This window comes from Myiozetetes cayanensis, unplaced genomic scaffold, assembly GCF_022539395.1.
Source record: "Myiozetetes cayanensis isolate MyiCay16 unplaced genomic scaffold, myiCay2020 scf1, whole genome shotgun sequence".
NCBI lineage: Eukaryota > Metazoa > Chordata > Aves > Passeriformes > Tyrannidae > Myiozetetes > Myiozetetes cayanensis.
Genome location: NW_026086604.1, coordinates 7,101,809 through 7,124,049, shown reverse-complemented (window position 1 = coordinate 7,124,049; position 22,241 = coordinate 7,101,809). Strand labels below are relative to the sequence as shown.

General features: G+C 39.5%; 1 protein-coding gene across 1 annotated transcript in view; it reads right to left on the bottom strand.

Moving 5' to 3' along the window:
- Nucleotides 1-3,679: 3,679 nt before the first annotated feature.
- Nucleotides 3,680-22,241, bottom strand: part of KCNQ3 (potassium voltage-gated channel subfamily Q member 3) — a 204,397-nt gene continuing 185,835 nt past the window's right edge. The window contains exons 8-13 of the mRNA XM_050322270.1: nt 17,002-17,189; nt 15,829-15,931; nt 13,271-13,402; nt 12,296-12,394; nt 10,509-10,593; nt 3,680-9,770 (exon numbers count right to left, since the gene is read on the bottom strand). Of these exons, the coding sequence (XP_050178227.1) occupies nt 9,033-9,770; nt 10,509-10,593; nt 12,296-12,394; nt 13,271-13,402; nt 15,829-15,931; nt 17,002-17,189 (1,345 nt within the window). The 3' untranslated portion in view covers nt 3,680-9,032. The remainder of the gene's footprint in view (nt 9,771-10,508; nt 10,594-12,295; nt 12,395-13,270; nt 13,403-15,828; nt 15,932-17,001; nt 17,190-22,241) is intronic.

The following is a 22,241-nucleotide window of genomic DNA, read 5'->3' as shown; positions in this document are numbered from 1 at the left end:
TGCAATTCAAATAAACACACATTCAAGGAAATACCTGTGGTTTATCTGTAAAAGAGAGGACAGCGTGGCATGACATTCTGGTAAGGAGGGAGAAAACAGTCTGACTGTTGGTGCTTGATCTCTCTGTGGGCTGAGAGCACAGTGTGAAAGCAATGCATTATTTCTTCCTTCTGGCTTTTTCTTAGACTTTTAAACATGTTTTAAACACCACATTTCTACATGGCAATTACGATATGTGTGAGTGACTGCAAGGGCTCCAGACAGACGTTCTTGCGATGGCATCACCAACCAGCATCCGCTCCCACCTGCTCTGTCCTGGTCTGCCACTGTCCTCAGATAGCACCACCCTCCACCCTGGCTGGGGTATGAACCATCTGGGCCCTAAAAATGAGCTGTGGCACACGGAGTTCTGTAGTACCTACAGCACCTTGCAAACCTGTCTTATATGCCTGGTAGGAAAACACATATCCAGCTGTGCCCTTCTCTCATCAGATGCTGATGTGCAAAGAGAAAGAAATGCTGTTTTTAAATAAAGAACAAAGAAGCAAACCTAACCCAAGCTTACTCCATATGAATTTTTAGTTTCATTTACACTTCATTATACTGTGACAAATGTTTCCTTGAAAGCACCTTTGAGTAATTGTTTAATAAACTTTGTTTAGAAAAGTATCAATTCTGTACATTCCATTTGTTCTGAAAAAGCCTGATTGCATTTCAACACTTCTCTGTTAGTCCTCTGCCATTACAATTTTACAAGATATTTAGTTTATTTTTAAAGAAATTCACTAGTGCTGTAAAGTTTATTTTCATCTGAATTTAATTTCACACATTAGCAATGTTCTTCTATTTTATTTATTCATGCAAAAGTTCTATTAAGGATAATTCTCTAAATGTAATTATGTTTATTTGTCTTTTTTTTAAAATAATATTTCATCTCTTAAAACTATATATAAAACCATAGGATCATTTATGTTGGAAAAGACCTCTAAGATCATCAAGTCCAACCATTAACTCAGCACTGCCGAGTCTACCACTAAACCACGTCCCCAGGTGCCACATCTACACATTTTTTAAATGTCTCTAGGGATGGTGATTCCACCACTTTCCTGGGCAGCCTGTTCCAGTGCTTGGCAACCTTTTCATTGAAGAAATTGCTCCTAATATCAAATCTAACCTGCCCTGGTGCAACTTGAGGCCATTTCCTCTTGTTCTATCACTTGTAATACATATAAACATATACTTATTCCCATTTGTAGTACTTTCTTTCAGAAAATATATTTAAAATTGCAAATAATTCCTGCCCTTTGTAACATTCTTTAATTTTTCTTATCAATATTTTGCTAAGATTGGTACTAACACCACAAAACTTCCTGAAAAGAACGAGCATTAAACTTTATGAGCATTCACTTTTGCTGTTTTCAGTAAGAATGTTTTGTATATTTGTTTGTCTAAAGCAGGGAACACTTTCTTTTGAAGTTTCTGACATTGTAAAACTTTTATGATTTCAAGCATATTCTTAGGGGAGAAAAAGGAGAAAAACTGGAAAAAAAGGAGGCATGAAAATTGTGAAACTATGAAGGGATGAGAGGCATGAAGTCCAGGTGGTTTTTTTTGTTATCTGTATGTTAGATATATCATATGAGATATTTACAGACCCACACACTACTGTGCACTGCTCCTTTGGGGCTTCCAAAGATGTTAATTTGTGATCAAACATTCGGCATTTGTAAATACAGAGTCTCATAAAGCTTTGATAAGATACAGAAAAGTTGCAGCTGTCCAGAACTTACTTAGAAAAATATTTAATGACCTATCCAGTGATTTTATTTCTGTTAGGATGTGTGCCAGACACATAACTGATCCCATCAAGTCTGCCAAAGCATTCATAGCACATCTCACATCTTTCTTCATGGTTCTTGGTCTGTATTCTGCTGACCATCTACATCTGACACAAGGAAGCAGGATAAAAGCTGTGGTGCTGTCTCAAGCACACCGGCCTATCAGCCATCATCTTAGAGGGCAATTTCTTTAAGGACAGTCTATCTCTCCTGCTGCTCTGTGCCATGGGACTTGGCTTTCCCGATTCCATCCCTTCTCTGTGGTCCAAGAGGATGCTTTATGTTAATCAAGTGACCGTTTTACTCTGGCAAGTCTTATAAATAAAAGCATCTTGAGAAGAAAGAGAAGGACACACTGAGAACCTTCCCGTCCTGACATTGTTGCTTGAGCTACATTGGATGCATCCATATTGACCCTTTCTAAGGTTAAGTCTAAGTCTTGTTCTGCTTAGGAGGGGGACAATTATGTAAGACTTCAGAAGTCCCATATTAACATAAGCATAGCTTGCTGGAGGGAAAAACTCCCTGGATTTAAGCAGGGCTTTGCCTGAGGAGAGGTGTCACACCTGGTTACCATTTTAGAATCTATTTCTTAGAAGATCAGACCCAGTGCCTTACTGAAATCTAGTGATTTTTCAGGCTTCTGTATTTGGGTGACAGCCAAGGGGAAATGTTAATGCAATACATTTCAGTGCAGGTGAACAGAAACTGAGTGGTTCACCCATTGTGTCTGTGAAACACTCATTTAAATTTCATTTCTGTGGCTGCTGAGCAGCTGCTCTTCAGTTCAAGCTGGGACATTCACTGCTAAGTTAGCAACGATGACGTGGGGTAATGTTGTCAATAACAGTGAAGACATTTGAAGTACCTTTCTGTTTTCTTAAAAAAAAATGTAGGGAATTAAGAAAGTGCTAGTAAGAAAGTACATAGTCTTTAGAGCTGTGTGGAAAACCGAACCCAAGAGATTCAGAATTCCACACTCTGGGGCATTGGTTTAAAAAACCACAACAAACCAAACTGTCAATCTTTGGACGAAATGATAGAACTTGGCTGTAGGAGCCTGGCACTCATCCTGTTTCTTATTGATTTATTTTTTTTATTTAAATAAATCCTAACTCAAAAGCACCACAACATGATGTTGCAGCACTAAAGAACTTTTTATTTATCCGCACTTTAAAGGGTTACAGAACTGGGATAAGACAATAATTTTTTACTTGCCACAAAAAATTAAGAAACCTTTTTCTAGGTTGTATTTCAAGTGTTGAGCAGAGCAGATTCTTCAGTGACAGCCAGGAAGCCACAGGGAATGCCTTGAAATTACTCACACCTTGGAATTACTCACTAAGTCCAGCTGTTCTGTGAAGAGGTGACTTTTCATGTGTTTCCCTTCCTGTCTCATTCAGACACAAGACCACATAGAAATACTGCAACAGAACCAGGGGCAGAATTCATGCAAATTCCCTGTAGAGGATATTCTGTTCCCTCGTGTGCCATTACTGTGTTCTCTGTATATTTTGTTTGCGATTTCATAATATTTTAGCAAATTAACGTCTCTAATATGAATGTATTTTCCCCCAGTTTTCATTTGCCCCCACACATATGCTCAAAGCCATATAAGTCACATGGACAGTAAATCAAAAGAAGTCACAAACAGTGGGATCTACTGTGTACTGTATTAAATTGGGACTAGCTGTGGAAGCCAGACAAAACCTACTGTGTAGCTGTGAGTTCAGACCTGCCTAGTTGAAGTCAAAAGGGTCTTTGTCAATGTCTTTCCTGGGGGTATATTTGAATACGTGTGAAGATATTGTGATTTAAACAAAAATAAATCCATCCACATCATAATTGAAATTTCTATTTATTAATAAGTGGTGCAGTTTTTAAAGACAGAACATAAAAAAATCAGTTAAGAAGTATTGTTTGCATAATATATTGAAATAAACATATTAAAGTTGTTCAAATATTGGACAGTGCCAGAATAGAAATTACACATACAGTTTAAAAATTACAATAAATAATATTATAAAGAGCACTAAAGGCCACTTGTATAAAAGTTGTGTTCCCTTGTCAGCCAGAATCTGAAAAAAGCATCTTTGTAGCATGGAGAAAATTTCAGTGAGCAAGGCACAAATACTAGTAATAATAAGATGCCATAACTAGAAAACAAAATGCAGTTTGTTATGTAACCTTCAGTCCCAGCGTGTTCTCGACGATGGAATAGGATCCCACTTTCAGTATTTTGTTTCACTTAACTTCAGAGGGAAGCTACTCAAAGCTGAATTGGGAAGGGTCAAATCTTACAGCCTAAATAATCAGAAGCAAAAGTGATACCCAGGATCTTCATTCCCACAGCGCCCAGCTAAAAACACTTGAAAATGGCCCTTTTTTATCTCTGTACCTCTGAAAATAGTCTTCCAGGGTGAACATCCACATTCAGCTGGGCTCCTGAAAAAGTGATATCCCACCAAATTCAAAAACTTTAGGTTTGCCCTTCTTAGGCGCCTAAAGCTCAGTGGTGGGGGCTGTGGGGTGCAAGGAATCAAGGTCCAGCTCTTTCCCACGTGCTCTTCGGTAAAGAAGGACGAATTTAGTGCTTACCTAAGCGGATATGACAGCTCTGCAGCAACTGGGCTCCCAGCAGGGCAGGATTTGCTCCTTACTCTGAATTTTCTGACTGCTTTAGGCTGTGATCTTGCGAACCGGTTGGACCTCGGTGCTTGCCTGAAGGCCGCGAGGCAGCGGCCCCGCTATGCACGGGTTCAGGTTGGGTTGGGTTTGTGGTGCTCCTGGGCCACAACTTGGAGCAGGAAAATTTTAAACTGCTTCCCCTCTGAACCGTAACAATGCAGCAAAGTTACAGATAAAACCAGAGCAAATATAGCCAAAGTCGGTTTAGGGACTTTTTAATCAATCTCTCCACATGTTGAATTCCCTTTTTATTTTGATGGGAGCTAAACTGATTAATTCAGTGCAGGGAAAAGCCAAGGCAGGGACAACAGCCATTACCTGCCTAGATTTTTTGTTAGAAGTTCTCCCTAAATAGAGCATAAATCACATTTTTCTATACCTGCGTACTTCAACTAAACATTCTCTTCTGTCTTAATCAAGTATTCCCAGTTTGAATCTAAAGTGAAGAACCTCAATTGATAATGATGCTGCAAAGAGAGGCACACAATGTAAACACAGATTCACCTTTTTGAAAACTTCCAGATGTGTGGCATTCACTAGGGACTGAAAATCAGTCTAAGAATGTAGCCAAGAAAAATGTTTCCAGATCAGTTCTGTCTTTCACAAGGAAATTCACAAATAAAGGCAGATTAGGTCTCAGCCCTGCTCCCACTGCATCAGTTTGAGAAGGTTTTTGACTTTGAGGAGAACAGAGAAAAGTTCCACAGTTTCTGATTATGAAAAATATCTCAAGGACTGAATTAAGTCATCAAAGAGTGGTCAATTCCCTTTTATATTAACCATATGTAAACAAAGTGTTAGTGTCAGTTGAGATGCTAGAAAGATCTCACCCAAAGGGCATTGGTAGCTCTTAAACTGAACCATCACACAGAAACAGAAGGTATAAATCTAATTCATTCCTATTGTGAAGACTATTGTTGACCCAGACAGCTCTCTCAAATGAAATTGTGAATTGCATGGGGAAGAAAGTCCTGACCTTCTAACTTGTTAAGGGTCACTCATAGTTTATTTTGTTTTGTCGAGTATCTATGGCAGGCACATAAACTGCAGTTCAAAGGTGGATGCACTCCATAGACTCATCTGAACTGCAGTCTGATGAAGTTTGTGTGCACATCCCAGAACAGGGAAGACCTCCAGATCTCACCTGGCTGGTGACACCTTGACACATTGTCTGTTGTCAGCACAGACAGCAGAACTGATGCACACCCTATTTTTAATCCAGCTGATGTAGAGGGCAGAGAGCTGCTAAGCACATTACCCTTCTGAACAGAGCAGTGACTGGTTTCAGTGTGAAGAAGTGTGTAGGAAAAAAGCTAATCAGATCTTCCTTGTCCGATTTCTTGGGTCTCCTCCACAGGATCCACAGATGTCCCCTGCAGAGGGTCTTGTTGAGTTTACCACCAGTGCTTTTTAAGAAGAGGCAGACCTCATCTGGCCAGTTAGCATATCATTAAATATTTCATGATGTGGCTACTAAAACCTGACCTGGTGCCTTTAAGCTGCAGAACAATTTAAAGGCAGTTGAGCTGCTAAGTGTACAGAGTGCAGGCAGCCCAAATCCTGCTTTCTCTGGGTCTGCACTCTGTGTGCAGGTGAAGATTCACTCAAGTCTCTGCCCTTGCCTGGATTTTCTCTTGGAAAGAACAAACCTTTATAATGAGGCTGTTTATGGATTTTCAGCCAGGTTTAATACTGAGGGAAGATTCCTTTTATATCACCTGGCATGGGAAAGAATAGAAACTTGAACTGAAGAATTTAAGTGGGAATTGGACAGGAAACTGCATGGCACAGCCACTGTCAAAGACAGTCACAAACAAATTTCTCAAATTGCACCTGCTTTTTGGCTGTCTTGATTTCTGATTGCTCAGATCTAGAAAGCATTTTAAGAAGGACCAAACTCAGATAAAATCGGTAGGAATGACAGACCCTTGTCAAATAAGAAAAGTGAAGCAGGCTTGTCTAGCATACACTTACACCAATTTCAGAAGTGTAGTAATGTCAAAATAATTTTTCATTCTTTTTCATTCTCTTTCATTCTCTTTTCATGTGAGGGTTAAATCTCATGAGTTGCCACAGGCATCTATTCCTGTATCAGAAAGCCTGCAGCAGGTGCAACACAGGTATTTCCAAGAATCACCAAAGGCCAAAGAATTCTTCTTAACATACCAAATTATAATGAATTTGTCAGTTACTTTTATTCTCTGCAAATTTAGCCACAAAAATTGCACCAGAGATTATCTTACATGCCAATGGCTATTCTGTCAATTAAGTAATTACCAAAATTGTGCCTCATGTCATAGTTACTGGCCTCAGAACAGACTAAGGCCAGCCTTGAAAGGCTGTAACTGGCCTGCATTGTTTATTCCACTAACAACAGCAATTTGTTCTCCCTGAAGATTCATCCCAGAAGGATGCAGCATGATTTAGCAGAAGAAGCAGATGAAGTAAGAAGATCCTAATCCTTTAGATGTCTCTTCCAATACAGAATAAACAATGAAGATGAAGGCAATGCCTGCATCTGGAAAGGAACAGAAGCTCCCTGGATGGAATGACTCTTAGGAGATGTCAACAATGCTGAGGAATTGAACATGAAGTTTCCTATAGTGGGCAAAACGCAACAAAATATTGTCTATTCAAGTGCACTCTGTCCAGGGCTGTTCAATACCCAGTAAGTACTGGGAAGCCCAATAACATGTTCTTGTGCTGTGTGCCAAGGATGCTCAGTTGTGCAGCTGCAGTGTAATACCAGCAGTCACTACAGAAAGTGCCCTGGATGTTGTGTGGAGTGACAGGGGTCATTCTTGACAGGAGCCATGGCAGAGAGGCTGCTCCTTGGATCAGTGGGGTAGAGGTGAGAGCCTTCCCACTGACTGTGGGTGTCTCCGACCGTTTGACATCTAAGTAAGTCACCCTCTGCTCCCTGTGAAGCTGGTAGAAATTTGTCATTGTAGATAATTGAGTCAGAGGTGAGATTAATCTCATCCTAAAGCTGACATGTGCCTTGGTTCTTGTACCCTGTGCTCACTGACTGTACTGCCTTATTTCCCACCAGCTGTAAAGAGTGTACAGCCATCAAACTTGAAATCAAATGGATGCTATTTTATGGACACCTTGATTGACACCAGGTAAGACCTGCATAGGATGTTCAGATAGGCTTAGTTTCACTAGCTTTTCAGGTATTACATTCCCACTGCTGAGATCTTTGATTCATTTCTTCCCAGTAGGTTGAATGAATTTCCTGCTCTCCTTCAATATAATATCCAATTTCTGTGAAATTAATATTTGGCCAAGGCTTAGGGAGCATACTTGCCCCTCTGCTGCTCAGGGACAGGGGACAAAAATGGTGTTTATTTTTTCATACACTGATCCTAAATATGGCCAAACATTCATGGTTTTGGAGCAGTCTATTTCCAAGAGAAGCAGTAAACAGAGAGAAACAGATCCTGGCAGCATCCCACACTGTAGGACTCAGAGAAGATACAATAATGATATTCTGCACATCTCAGGAGCTCAAAGCACTTGGCAAATATTAGTGACTTGAGCCTTACAACCTGTGTTTATGTGGGGAAGTATAACTCCCAATTAACAGATTGGGAAACTGAGGCAGAGTTACATTATGCACCTTACTTAGCAGCACATAAGTCAATAAAAGAGTGGAGTGTATAAACCTGGTGTTCCCTACACTGAATAACCTTATTTTTGGAACAGAAAGAAAATTCGGCCCCATAAGTAACAAATTGACTTAGGAAACGATTTTCTATAAAATAGCATTGCAGTCTCACTGTGAGTAATTTTATAAGCACTAGTGAAGATTTTCAAAGTAGTTTGAGGGATTTATATTTACATTTTACAATGAAAAAATAACTATGTTTAATCCCAGAAGCTGGCTTTGATGATTTAAAATTCTACCCTTAAATTAATTTCAACATTGTATTTCAGGGGTAATTATACAAGAAATCACATGAGAAACACTTAGTTCACAAACCCATTTCAATAAGGTCATACTTTGACTCAGGTTTTTCCCTGCTTTTAATATTAGAAATTCTTGGCTAGGTTTGTTAGAGATTGATTGACTTATATTGGAAAATGATTCATACATTATGCTTCCACAAAGGGATATTGCTCCTGAAAATATTTTTACTTTGCTGCTCTGTTTACAAAATGTAGCAAGGACCACTGTATCTTGCCTGTTATCAATTCACCATTGTTGTATGGAAGAGTATCAGATAGATATGTATCATAGAAGAAATCAGCTGTACCATTTATATAGGGTAAAGTCATGCAAACCATGCTCAAAACTAAGCTCCTTAGTTTTGGTAGCATGAAAAAAACTGCATTATTAAATCGTATGAAATGGTGCAGAATGACTACCACTAATATCACATGCATCTTATGCAGCCATTGGTGTTTTGAACTAGTAAGCTTTGGGTGTAGAGTAAGTGAGATATACAAAGTATGCTTACATTACACGGAGAAGTCAACCAGTGACTGCCCCCACACGCGCTTTTAAACTGGCTTGTTCGAAGGGGTCCATATTGAATCTGAAATCCCATCTCCTGTAGAAGACAAAGGCATGGAGCCACTTGGTGTGAAGGGGTCTGTGTCTGTGTCTGTTTCCCCCTCTGCCAGGTAGCGTTTCTCCCTCATCCACGCCGATCCTCCGTTGGGGCCAAACGGGAAGTCGTCTCTCTCCTGGGAGATACTGAAGCCACTTGGGGAGCGCTCGAGTTCCTCGTGGTTGACTGAGAGGAGGGACAATGGAGTGTCACTGTCTCTTGTTAGGCTCCTTCTGTGCCTCGGAGACACCTTGTCTGAGTAAGGGCTTTGCAGGTCTCCTTGGGAGTGGTAGCTGACCTGGGAGTCCATCAGCGTGAATATGGGCAGAACTGTTGGCCTTTCTGCATACGAAGTTGAGGAAGGTGTGGCTTGCAGTTTGCCAGAGTTTTGCCCACCTGCTGATAAAGGTTGTGAATGAGTCATATGACCTCGTGCTGAGAAACCGTAAGGACTGACTTTGTTGACTGGAACCTGCTGGAAGTTGTAAGGAGTTTCACGAGCACACTGCTCAGTGTATTTATATATTATTGTTTTTAATTCAGAGTATTTGTTTTCTTCTCTCTTCTCCCTCGCAGGAGAAGCAGTTTCCCTCAATGGACTTATCTCAGCGACTTGTATTTGCAGCTGTTCCATATGATGCATGTGCATATCAACAAGAAAATCCAGTTTCTTCCCCATGTCATTTACCTGAAAAATACCAATGTCATGACATTGCCTCAAGTCAGTTGTTCAACAGAAGAGTCCACGCTCCCATACATGCACTGCCCCCAGCAATGGTGTGCTGTCACCTTTATTGGTAAACACAGGATAATCATGACCTTCCCTCACAAGCTAAGCTGCAGTGGATGCCAGCTTATCCTCTAACTGCCTCAGAATAAGAAAACCTGTCCCTATGAACTGTGCCAAAAAAATTCTTGGTGTAGCTGGATATTTAACAGTCCAGTATCCACCGGCAGTCTATAAGGTTATTACAAAATCTTGATACCATATGGTAAATAGCCATTAGCAAAATCCAATATGGAATTTCCTTTGCAGACAGGCCTCTTCTCTAACTCTTTTACAGTCCCACAACTTCAGGGTTACATATCAGGACTTATTTCCTTTTTCTTTTCATAGGGCCCAAAAGTAATCATTTTGAGTGTCAGACCCTGGAGAAGAAGGGGTTGCTCACAACAGAACGCCAGGTGTGATGAGTATGGCATTTAAGGAAATGAAAAAGCCCCACTTAAACGTCATGGTCAGGATCTTCTGCCATATATAATGATATTGATTCAACAGGTTTCAAAATGATCATTTCTATCATGAAAAACTAACAACCAGCAGTAGAATCCTTCCTGGCTCAGCCAGAGTCATACAGGATTTGTGTCAGCTCTACCATTTCTGTACAGGCACCTCAGCCTCCATCACTGTCATGAAATTACATACCTGTCGTTCAACTTTAACAAATTTGCCCATCATACTTTGGTCTTCAGTATCTGCTGTAGATGCTTTGGCTACATACGGATCATTTCTACAAAGAATTAATAACTCTAATTAGTGTTCAATTTTTGCATTGCAGTCAGCAATTTCTATCAGAAACACAATTCACATCTTGGTGATGTATTCCTATAGATCCTCAGAGACCATTGAGTTATTTATCATAAAAACAAGAGTAAAAATTCTATGTGATTCTAATTCAATTCTAAAAATTGTACTCTTGATTTTAAATTTTTTGTTTTGTTTTGTTCAATAAAAATTAAGAAAAAACAAAAGCAAAAAAAAAAGTTCAAAACAATGTTGAAATTAATCTCTGGCTTGGTGGAATAATTTCAGTTTTGTGAAGAATACTGAGATAGTCTAGTTAGTGGGCCTACAGATGGCCATGTGTTTTCAAATCTAATTCTTTATAATTAGTGTATTTAGAGACTGAATCTGAGTTTCAAGGATGAGTGTTATTTTTTTTCTCGATTTCATTAAACCAAATAATAAGTGGCAGAGGCTGGAAATGCTGAAAAGAGACAGTCTGGTAGCAGGTTCCAGAATAAATTTTCATCTATGCAATTTCTTTCTTCCTGTCCACCATATGGACAAACTTCAGGAGGTAAGAAGATGATCTCTAACTAAAGAGCTATGATTTATGACTTCATAGGAGCTAGGCTGCTCATGATCAAGTTAAACCTTTGTCAAGTGGTTTCTAAACCAACCTCAAAGGAATCTATATCTTCCCATAACCTGTGCCAAAGTCTAGAAAAACAATTTCTAAGCACTTCATTGCTCTTTAACGTGGATTGCAACAAATACACTCTAAAACTTTTAACAGGTCCAGTTCTTCTCTTTCTGACAAAATCTAAAATATAGCTGTGATTTTACCAGAGCAGAAACTATAATGAAAATATGTCAGATTTTCCACATTGTGTTATTGGTGATATGGCTCATTCAGTTTTTGCAATCTGCTTTGTTTCCCAAATGATCACTGTCTCCTCCATATGCTTAGGTCTCTGTCTTCCCATTTACATGGGCTCAGATTTTTTCCTGGGTGGATAATTTATTTTCTGTAAGATTGCTTTTGTTCTGAGCAACTACAACAGCTTTGGGGACAGATTGTTGATGGTCTTGTGTGGTTCTTGATGGGTATTTATTGACAGATTGATAGTTGTAAACAACAGAAGAAACGTCATTTATTATTGAATTCGTGCTACCAGGAATGCAGCAATACAATAAGATGCTGCAACTTTCACAACCAGAAACCTGGTGTTACAATTTATTTTGAGCATCTCTCACCAATCACTTTTTTAAAAGCAGCAGCATTAAAAATCTTTGCCTGGCATTTGGTGAGGGCCATAATGAAGCTTTTTTCACTTTGGGAAGAAAACTAGTTTACTTTCAAACTGTTGTTAATGTCAAGCTTTTAAGTGAGTTTACTAATTGAATTTTAGAAATTCAGCACATCAGCAATCAAACGTGTGTAATTAATTTAAAATCATATTTCCAAACTGTGGAGAAGCTGACACAGACAAATGAGAAGCCATAGTTTAGATTTCCATCATACATTGTTGTTAGGGAAGGCAGTGACTTGCTGGCTCAACATTTACCCACATGTATATCTTACAGCAACGTATCCTCTCAGTATCATTACTGTAACACTCGGTGAATAAAGTTCATGCTTATTGGTAAGAATTAACTTTTCATTTCTGTATTGGGCTATGCTAAATACTAGGCATAAAAAAATTCACCTGGGAGACTGTTGTGAAGGGTAAGAGAAAGCTCCTCCCTTTTGGGATTTCTTATGCTTGGGAGTAGATGGAGGTCCAGGTGTAAAAATCATATCTACTCTGAAAAAAAGAAAAGTGCAACTGCATAAGTCCATCTCCAAATGCTAACACATGACAGAATATGCTATGCATCTCTGAAACAAAGATTCAGAAAGAAAGCAGATGTTGATTTGGTAATATATTGGGGGTCATGGTGTGTTTGTTCTGTTCTGGGTCCACAACCAATATACTGAATTGCAATTACGTAGTAATTTAATGGCAATTAAGTTATGCTCTGGCTCACAGTTTCCACACTTCAACATTTGAAACACATTACGTCTTTTCCTTCAGAGGAACCAAACAGCATGATTGTCAAAGAATCCCCAATAGCAGCTGCTCTTAAAAGTGTCAGGAGACCTGTCAGGTTTTGTGCTGGATAATGAAAATCAGAACTTGGTGAAAGGTAGAATTCCCTAAATTCTCAATAAACCAATGATATTCTGGCAGTTGCTGTATCTAATTGTTCAGCAATATTTTTGTATTTACTAATTGGTTCTTTTTTGGTTTGAAAAACGTAACTTTAAATGAAGTTTCACAGTGAGTTCAAAAAGATATTACTTCATAAAAAAATCTAAGCTCATGTGATGCAGAGCTCATTTTAGAGAGTAACAGTTGTGGTTTGTGGTACATAATTAAAGAAAGAAGATTTTCTAGAGCAATAATAGTGAGGTGGGAACCAGACTTGTTATATACTTGAAAAAGAGATAGCCCAGTACATGGAAATACCAATTATCCCTGCTAGCTACTCGCCTTTTTTCTTCAGGGAAAAGTTTTCTCATGGACCAGCTACACTGTGCAAAGTCATAGCTGCTGGGTGACCCTACACAAGTAGGCCAAGTATGCCTTTATTTTGATAGCAAAGCTAAACATTTTCCCCACAAACCAGAAGATTCTTACCTTGCCTGAAGGTATTTTATTCTGGAAAGCATATCAAGATGCCCTGCTGAGTATTGCTCTATCACATCCTTTACATCATAAGGCCTCAAAGTCTCCTTGAATTTTTTTTTATAGAGACGAAACTGTAATATTCTGCATAATAAACAGGAAAAAAAATTAATTTATTATATAAACTCCATAATGGTAATTTCCAGTTTCGTCAAATAATTGATAAATACACTGGGTGCTTGGGAATAGAGCATGTTATTTCCAAACAAGGCCATAAAATATAAGCAGAGGATCTCTAACATCATACCACACCACATTTGGAAATACTTAATAGTTGGCTTTTCATAATTAATAGGCTAAAACAAATGGTTAAGAGCTACAGAATCTTATTTGGAGTTTGAATTTGAACAACATAAGCCATGGGAGATTTTGAAGCTGTGAAGTTGAAGTTGCTTTTTAAAGATTCAGCCCATTATAAAGCTAATTTATAGCATATGTAATGCTGAATAATTTTCATCTTGGTTTTCATTTTGCACCTGGGAGAATTTTGGATAGGAAATGCAAATTAGATATAAATGTGGAAGTTAGGAAGTTAACAGCAGTTCAAGTTGTGAAGAGAAGAAAAATTGTTAGAACTGTCTGAAGTGTCCTTGAAAAAAACAGCAGTAAAACATTTTTATTGTTGCTGTAATGATAATAATATAATAATATAATTGCTGTTATTATTGCTATTATTATAAAATGACTCAGTAATTAGTTACAGAATTCTTATAACAAGGACCGGTGTTGGCCAGAGCACTTAAAAAAATATTTGGCATTATTTTTGTTCATTCTTTTCTGTTTATACATTGCTTTAAACAGTTAAGTCTTGGTAGATTAAACAAATAGAAAAAACTTGTTTAAAGAATGAAATCTTTATCTTCATATGTTTTAGGCTTGGGTTCTGAGGGTTTGTTTTCTCAGTAGTCTTGTTGGTCAGAATTGGGGAATTCCTGTCATCTGTTAAGATTCTGACCTGGTTCTTATTTAATGTTGGGGTTTTTTTAAATGTTTTTTAAATCTTCATAAACTGCCATTTAGCAAGGATAATTCTGTTATCAGGGCTGCTGACTCTTCAACTCTGTTGCTTATAAATCTTTCAAGATTTCAGAATTCTATCTGTGCCTATTTTAGCCAAATCATATATGAGAACAGCAAAACTACACACTAAAAGACATAAATGAAAAATAGGAATCCCACTGTTAGCAATTTCAATTTAACATCCCCTTGATCATGACCCTGAAATCCACTAAGTGGTGTTGTCTGAAAGAAATACTTCCCATTAACATTTCAGGATCTGGATAAAATACACAAGAAAAAAAAAATCTTGGCTCCTGTTTGAGTTTAAAGGGAAATTACATGAATCGTTTAGATTTGGACAGGATGTGGGAAAGAACTTTTGCAAAAGTAATAAGTAGCATGTCTCTGAGTTAGAAAGCAAGAAGGTATCAGGGAAAGGAAGGGAAAGCTCTGGAGGACATAGGGATGAAGAAACTTCCAGTGGGAGGGAAGCAGTCATGGGTAACACGAGCAAAGCCTGGCTTTCAGTAGGCTTGAGAAAACTTGGAATTTTTAGTGACTCGTTCTCTTGCACCCAATTGGAAAAGAACCAGGAGAGTACATCTTATGGTTATATATATATCTTATGGTTATATATATATATATATATGTATATAGTTATATTTTTACAACCCTCTTCCTTGAAGTTTTTTCGTAGATAATTTTGGGGCACTTCAGACTTGCAGTATTTCACCTGAAAAGTGCTAAATCCCTGGCCCACAACTTAGGAGCGTCTGGAATAAATGGCAATTGCAATGAAAGCAGAGTATTTTCATATGGGAGCATTTTTCAAGACAGAACACTGAGAAGTAACAGAGCATCAGTGAGGGAATTCTATTTGCTTGATGTGCTAAACACATTATCAAGGCTTACTAGGAGTTTTCTAACCCCGGGGAATATCTCTTGTGATATGAAAATAGAGGTGACATGTGTCACAAGCCAAAAACTGCTGAAATGGAGACCTCAGCATCTATTAAAAGATGATAGCTGAAAAGTATATTGCACACTCATACAATTGTGAATAGAGAAGAGCTGACTCAGTTCAGTTTTTTGTCTAGTGAAAATTCCAGTTTAAAATAAATATTAGTCACTAAACTGAGTAATATGTCATATTAATACAGTATTTTAATGTGGAACTGTATACAACATTATTTTATAATAAGTATGGAGTTTCTTGCAAAAATGACATGGTCAGTGTTTTTGAAAAACATTCTCCTTTCTGCATATTTTCAACAGACTGAATAGTGTCTGTCTTGTGCTTTTGAATGCAACCAGAATTATCTATTATATTGCATTTTAAAAAAGCAATAACATGAATCAACATTTATCAACATGGTGAAGTGATTTCCTGAAGCATAAACATTATTAACAAAAAACCAAAATAAACAAACAAACAAAGAGGGGATAAGAAAAAAGGCAAAAAAAAGAGAGGAGAAAAAAAATAGGCATTGAGGAGCATTAGAGATATTTACCTGACAGCTCGGATGGCTGTCTTGAATGTGGGGATCATATCTTCCATAAGAAAATCATTACTGTCGCCTCTGTCTTCTGCCATGGGTTCCCCTGTTCCTGCATCTGCAAAGCAGGCCAAAAAACAGCTGTGTGAACATCTGACCACACAGTAATTAGAGGGATGTCTGTCTGACTAAAGCAGTGCTTAAAGTAACTGCATTTAATAAAGGAACATCTCTTACATGTTCCTCTTTCACTGTTCAGCTCTTGAATGGGAGTTAATAGTTCTGGGACAGCTGTAAGTCACATTATTTGAGGGATCTCCTCTCAGATTCCAACATTTCTGAAACATTGGGAACTTTTCTTCCTTGACAATGGATCTTTGCCCAAATATTTTAGGTAAAGGCTAAAACAGGTTTAGGTGCCACAGATCAAGCTCTTCTTTCACTTTCACTGCTTGGAGCTCGTGTACCTTCATGAAGAAGAATAATAATTAAGTTCCTGGTGTGGAACACCCAGATTATACCCATGGTAGTAGGCCAGCACTGATGCCAGCTGGCTCAATAAAGGAGAAAACTGTTATTTAAAGACCATTTGGATGCTATAGGCAAGAAGAGGAAAATGTGTGCTCAGGGAAGCTGAGAGGAAAAATGCCCTATAATGTTGTGTGGACACCCGGTGGAAATCTGCTGAGAGGCAGAGGGTTTGGGGAGAGAGGAGGGGAAGAAGACCTTGACTCTACATAACAAGATTTTTTTTATGAGATGGCAGTGAGGAGATATTTGAGATGCCTGGACACAGGCTAGTGCAGGGCTGAATGCAGTCTAGGAGGCAGCTACCTTAGCACAGCAGCCCTGCTCATAAACCGAGCCATGATGGCATGTGTTTTTGGGGGGATATATGTTCAGTGTCCAGTGTGCCCTCTTTTTCTGGGTCAAATAGGCTGATTCCAACACTGGCTTTATCGCATATCAGTTGTTGTTTTCATGGATGGTTGCTGTGTTTTTCCAAGCACTGTGTTGCCTGGACTCTGGGATTCATTTCCTTGGGCTTCCCCAATTGTACCACGTAAAACCAGGTACCAGATACGCTTGGCCCACAGAGTCAAAAACCTTCAACAGAAGATGCAGAGGGACAAAGTAAAATGGGGAGAACAGGGGATGCATAGGAACAAACCAACACAGATGGGCTACCTTCTGAGCTTTGCCAAAAAGCGTACGCTTTCATTCGGAATGCAGTGCGAAAACGCTCCTTATTATTCAAGACAACATTCTTAGGCTCTTTTGAAGGACTTTCTTCAATGGCATCTACATTCAGAGGGGTAAATAGCTTTCCTTTAGTATTGGTACCACGAACCCGATCCAAGAGACCCAGCTTTTGGCTACAAAATAAGCAAAAGTAAACATTTTCCTCCTTTGTACACTATTAACTTGTTTTCATGATGCTTTAAGTATATAATGGGTTAAATCAGTGTTTTGTATACAAGAACACTGCTGGGGCTACCATAATAAATGAACATCTTCATAAGCAACAGTTAAGCTCCACAGATAATTGACTGCTTTTTATGAGCACTTTTGTATCAATGTTGAAAATGTTACCAGAGGGTCTTGCTGTCCTCTCCCTGCAAGGTATCACAATGCTTCAGCTCACGTAGCATGCCTGAAGCATTAGTTTTAATATTAAGACAAAAACACCACTATTGCCATGAGCAGGGACACCTTCCACTAGACCAGGTTGCTCAAAGCCCCATCCAGCCTGGCCTTGAACACTTCCAGGGATGGGGCATCCACAGCTTCTCAGAGCAACCTGTTCCAGTGCCTCACCTCCCTCACAGTGAAGAATTTCTTCCTAATATCTAGTCTGAATCTGCCCTCTTTCAGTGTGAAGTCATTCCCCCTTGTTCTTTCACTACCTGTCCTTGTTAAAAGTCCCTCTCCTCCTTTCTTGCAGTCCCCCTTTGGTCACTGGAAAGTGCTTCAAGGTCTTCCCAGAGCATTCATTCTCTTATCCAAATGCAACAACCCCAACTCTCTCAGCCGTTTATTCATATAAGAGCTGTGCAGTCAGGAGTAAACGAAAGTCAGAGGTGCTGTGAAAAAATAAATTACCAGGAAAACTCTGGCAAGGCATTGCAAAGCAATGACTACATACATGGCAGGGCAGGCTGCCCTGTTCTCTCCACCATTTGCTGTCAGCCATCTCTCGCTACCCCAAGAACTGAGGTGACCTATGTGAGTTGAAGTGACATATTTTGTTCCACCGACGATTTCTTGCACTGTCCCTCTAACAGATTTACTGCCCAAAGACACTTGTCCTTCAGTGACAACATATAGCTAGAATTTCATCTACCTGCTATTTTACCACCATGACTAACCCTGACGGCCTGATGACAGAAACCATCTAAAAGGCAATCGCTATTACAACTGAAAAGAGCAACAGAAAAGGAATCTGCTAGTGAGTATATGAGCTTATATATGTTCTGAACACTTTTTAGGTGATAGATGGTATAAATATTTGATTTGTTTGTTCACTTTGCTGCTCAAACATTTGGTAATCGCACATTTGTTAAAAAAAAAAAAAAGAAAAAAAAAAAGCAGGGCTAAGCCATGGGAAGAAAGCCTGCCTTTTAACACATTCCTGGATGCTGCAGTGTGGGACAGCTCTAGGAGAGGTGAATTGTGCACACATGATCAAGAGGCAGTTCTGTGTGGGACACCAGGTCAAACAGGTTGAATGTGAGGGAGGGAAGGAGGGAAGAAGCCATCATAGCTGGCAGGTTCCTGAGAGCCACAGGTGGGAGCAGAGCTGAAGGATGAACAGCCACAGTTACCAGAAGAAAGAGTTAATAGGTATCCAGTAAGGGATCTGTGCAGTAGGATCATCTGAAGCCACTAAACCTACTGGCAGGACAGGCAAGTCTGGGCAGGGTCCACCATGCAAGGACATAGTGGACAAAGATGGAGACTTGGCTGCTGACCTTGCAAGTGTGAAAGAAGGATATGTTTCTATCTCAGAGCTATGTCTGTTGCAGTATTCCACCATAATGGAAATTCTGAGGATATTCCTCTTAAAATGGTAAAGGAAAGACTTAAAAATATGCATGATGACAGCACAGCTTTCATAAGAGTGCTAACTATAGTACAAGTAGAAAAAGTAAGAAAAGTAGTAAAAGTAAAAAATTTACAGCATACAAAATTGACACCTGATCTGAGCATTGAACACCACAGCTATTGCAAGTTTTTGCATTATTTTTTGTCTGCATTGATTACTGAGGTCCTCATCTCTACTAGCTGTTTCTGATTAACAGATCTTTGACCCAGGAAGTAATGAAATATGGGCTTCTCTGTCACAAAAAGATGAAAGCACTAAAGCTTTGGGTAGGAAGTTTTTTCAGCCCTTCAGAATTTTCTTGTTGATATGCCAATATACAAAAATATACACAGGAGAAGATGACAACTACTGAGCAAGTTTGAAAGGGCATGAAAAAATAAAGGTGAGGAAGTAAAAGTCAACAGAATGATTTGTGTGTGGGTTTTTTGGGGAGTAAAGTAGGGAAAATAAATTCACATATCTCAATAATAATAATAAAATCAAAGTTTGAAGGAGGAATTAATTTTGAGAAGGGTGGTCAAGAAGAGTCTGGAATCATGCACATCACAGAAAAGAATTTTAATGCAAAGAAATGCACCAAAAATCTAGCTGAGTGATAACAGAATCAGCCAGGCAATATAAGCTGGTGAGCCTTAAGGTGTTAGAGAGAATGAGCTTGTGAGAGTGAGCATTTCTTTATATAAACTAAAAGAGCACTTAGGCAAGCGTGGTATGGTGGTGATCTTTGTAGACTGAAGGAGACTGAAATAAGCTACAAGAAGGAAAAGACTGAAGCAGTTTTAGAATGAGGAGATCTGTTCAATGATAATAAAATGAAGAAATTTGTCCCTGGGTCTGAAAAAAAGGCACGTTCAAAAGGCTTTTTGTGGAGATCAGCTTTTTCCTGGTGGGAGGATTTACTGGTCACCATGATAGACAATTGATAGATGAATCTCAAATGAAAGGAATAGTGTAGCCCACCTATTCTTCAGGATTTTAAGATTCAATGTCTTGGATCAAGAGCTTTTGGAGAGACCTTATGGGATCAGAAGGATTAAATCTAGCAGTGAAACTCAGATGATTTCAGATGATGAGGTAATTTCCTCAAAGGCAAGAAGAGGTCACATACTACACACTGGCTTCGAGAAACATATTAAATGTCACAAGATTTAAATTAGTAACACTACAGAGAAGCTCTTGAGAGAAGAATACATTTAAGGCACAGAACCTGAAATATGAAGAAGCAGAAAAATAGATTAGAAGGCACATTGCTGTTGTTTATAAAAGCAGCTTAATACTATATTAGAAGAAAATACTTGCCATTACAGGTGGTCTCTGACTCTCTCCCCAGAAACCTGCTTAGTCCTTCAAAATGCATATCCAGATGTCCCAAAATTTCCCCCTTAAAACTCCTGTTATAATTGCCTTCCTTACCAAAACACAAGGAAAAACACAAATGCAGAAATCTCTGTCATAGAGCTATACAAGAATAGGATTGACCAAAATTTGATATCCTCCTCATAGACCAAAACAGATCAAAATAATCCTCTGCACTGCCGTGGGCTCAGGTGGCTGGGTTTTTGGTAGTAGGGAGGCCATAGGGGTGGTTTCAGTTAGAAGCTACTAGAAGTTTCCCCTGTCTTAGGAAAAGCCAACGATAGCCAGCTCTAGGAGGGATTTCCCATTGCTGGCCAAGGCTGAGCCAGTGAAGGTGCCCTTCTGTGGTAACATAGTTAAGAACGGAGGAAGAGAAGGCTCTGTGGCAGAAGAAAATCCAGCCCGGAGAAGAGAGAAGAACATGGGATAACAAGCAGACTTCAAGGTCAGCTCCAAGAGGGGGGAGGAGAGGCCTGGGGGAGGGTCCTCCCTCTCCCCCTCCAGCAAGGCAAACACTGAGAGCCGAGTGCCCTGCCACTCATGGAAGACCATAGGGGTTCAGAGATTACCACACCCCTCCCGGACAGCTCATGGAAGAGCCCATGCTGAAACTGGTGGTTCCATGAAGGAAGCTGTGACCGACCCCGTGGGAGGCCCAAGGATAGAGCAAAGTCCTGCAGGAGACCTGTGGCCCGTGGAGAGGAAAACCCACGCTGAAGCAATTTTTCCTGGGTAGGACTTGTGGCCCTGTGGGGGGACCCAGGCCAATACAGCTCACTGGTGAAGGGATGACCCACGGGACAGCAGACTGGGGAAGAACTGCTCCCCGAAGGGATAGACTCACGCTGGAGAAATCCATCAGGGGCTGTCTCCCGTGGGAGGGACCCCACGGAAACAGGGGAAGGACTCAGAAATGTCCCCCTGTAGCCCGTGGTGAAGACCACAGTGAAATAGGTGTCCCCTTATACTACCATGGAGGAGTAACCTCCAGGACAACAAAATGGGAAGAGCTGTGGTCCGGGGAGGGACTGAAACAACAATGAACCCCCTTTTTTCCGTCTTCTGCATGGCTGGGAGAAGGAGAGGAGATCTGCAAAGAAGGAGGAGTGGGGGAAGGTGTTGTGTTTCAAGACTCTTTTTTATTTTTTAACTCTTTAGTTCTTATTCTGTTAGCATTGAATTTAGCTTTTAGTTTGTTAGTAATAAATCTAAGTTTTATTCTCACTCTGAATTTGTTTTGCCTGTTAACACAGCCTCCTCCTAGTTCTTATCTCTACTCAAAAATCCTGGCTGGTTTTTTTTTTTCTTTCTCTCTCCTCTGCCCACTTGGAGAAGGAAGGGGTTGGGGGGAAGGCACATGCATCTGTGGGGTACTTTTTCTTTTGGGGGGGGGAGGGGTGGTATTTATGGTAGATAATACAAACTAAAAGCATTCCCAAACTCTCTTTCCAGGGAGTTTCTCAGCTATCCCCATTGACAAATGTCAGTTTAGGAACAAACAATTCTCCCGAGACTGTTGCTCTAACATCTTAAATTTAGGAGCTAGCCCTCATCTGATCTGTCTTCAGCTGTTAAAAAAGCCTATCTTCCTGTCTAAGATTAATCTTTAGACCTATTTCTGTATTCAGTGGGAAGTTAGCAACCCTAACCAGTGAGTGGGAAGAGTGTGGTTCATATTGGGAAGACTTTACACTTGGGGAACTTGGCTCTTGTTACTGACTACAGAAAGATCTAGATGAGAGGTCATTTGAAAAGCAAGTCTCTAGTCTAAGTTAAAATTACCTGAGCTGAAGCCCTCCTTGTTCATTGAATCCTGATGATTAACCCTTAAAGTAACATTCAGATTCGTAACAGTATGTTTGTGCAATAAATATGACAATTGTGTTCATAGCCAGGCAGCCAGAGCAGTAGAATCATCAGAAAATAATTAATCAGCTTCACATCCCAAAATACAACAGTATGTTGT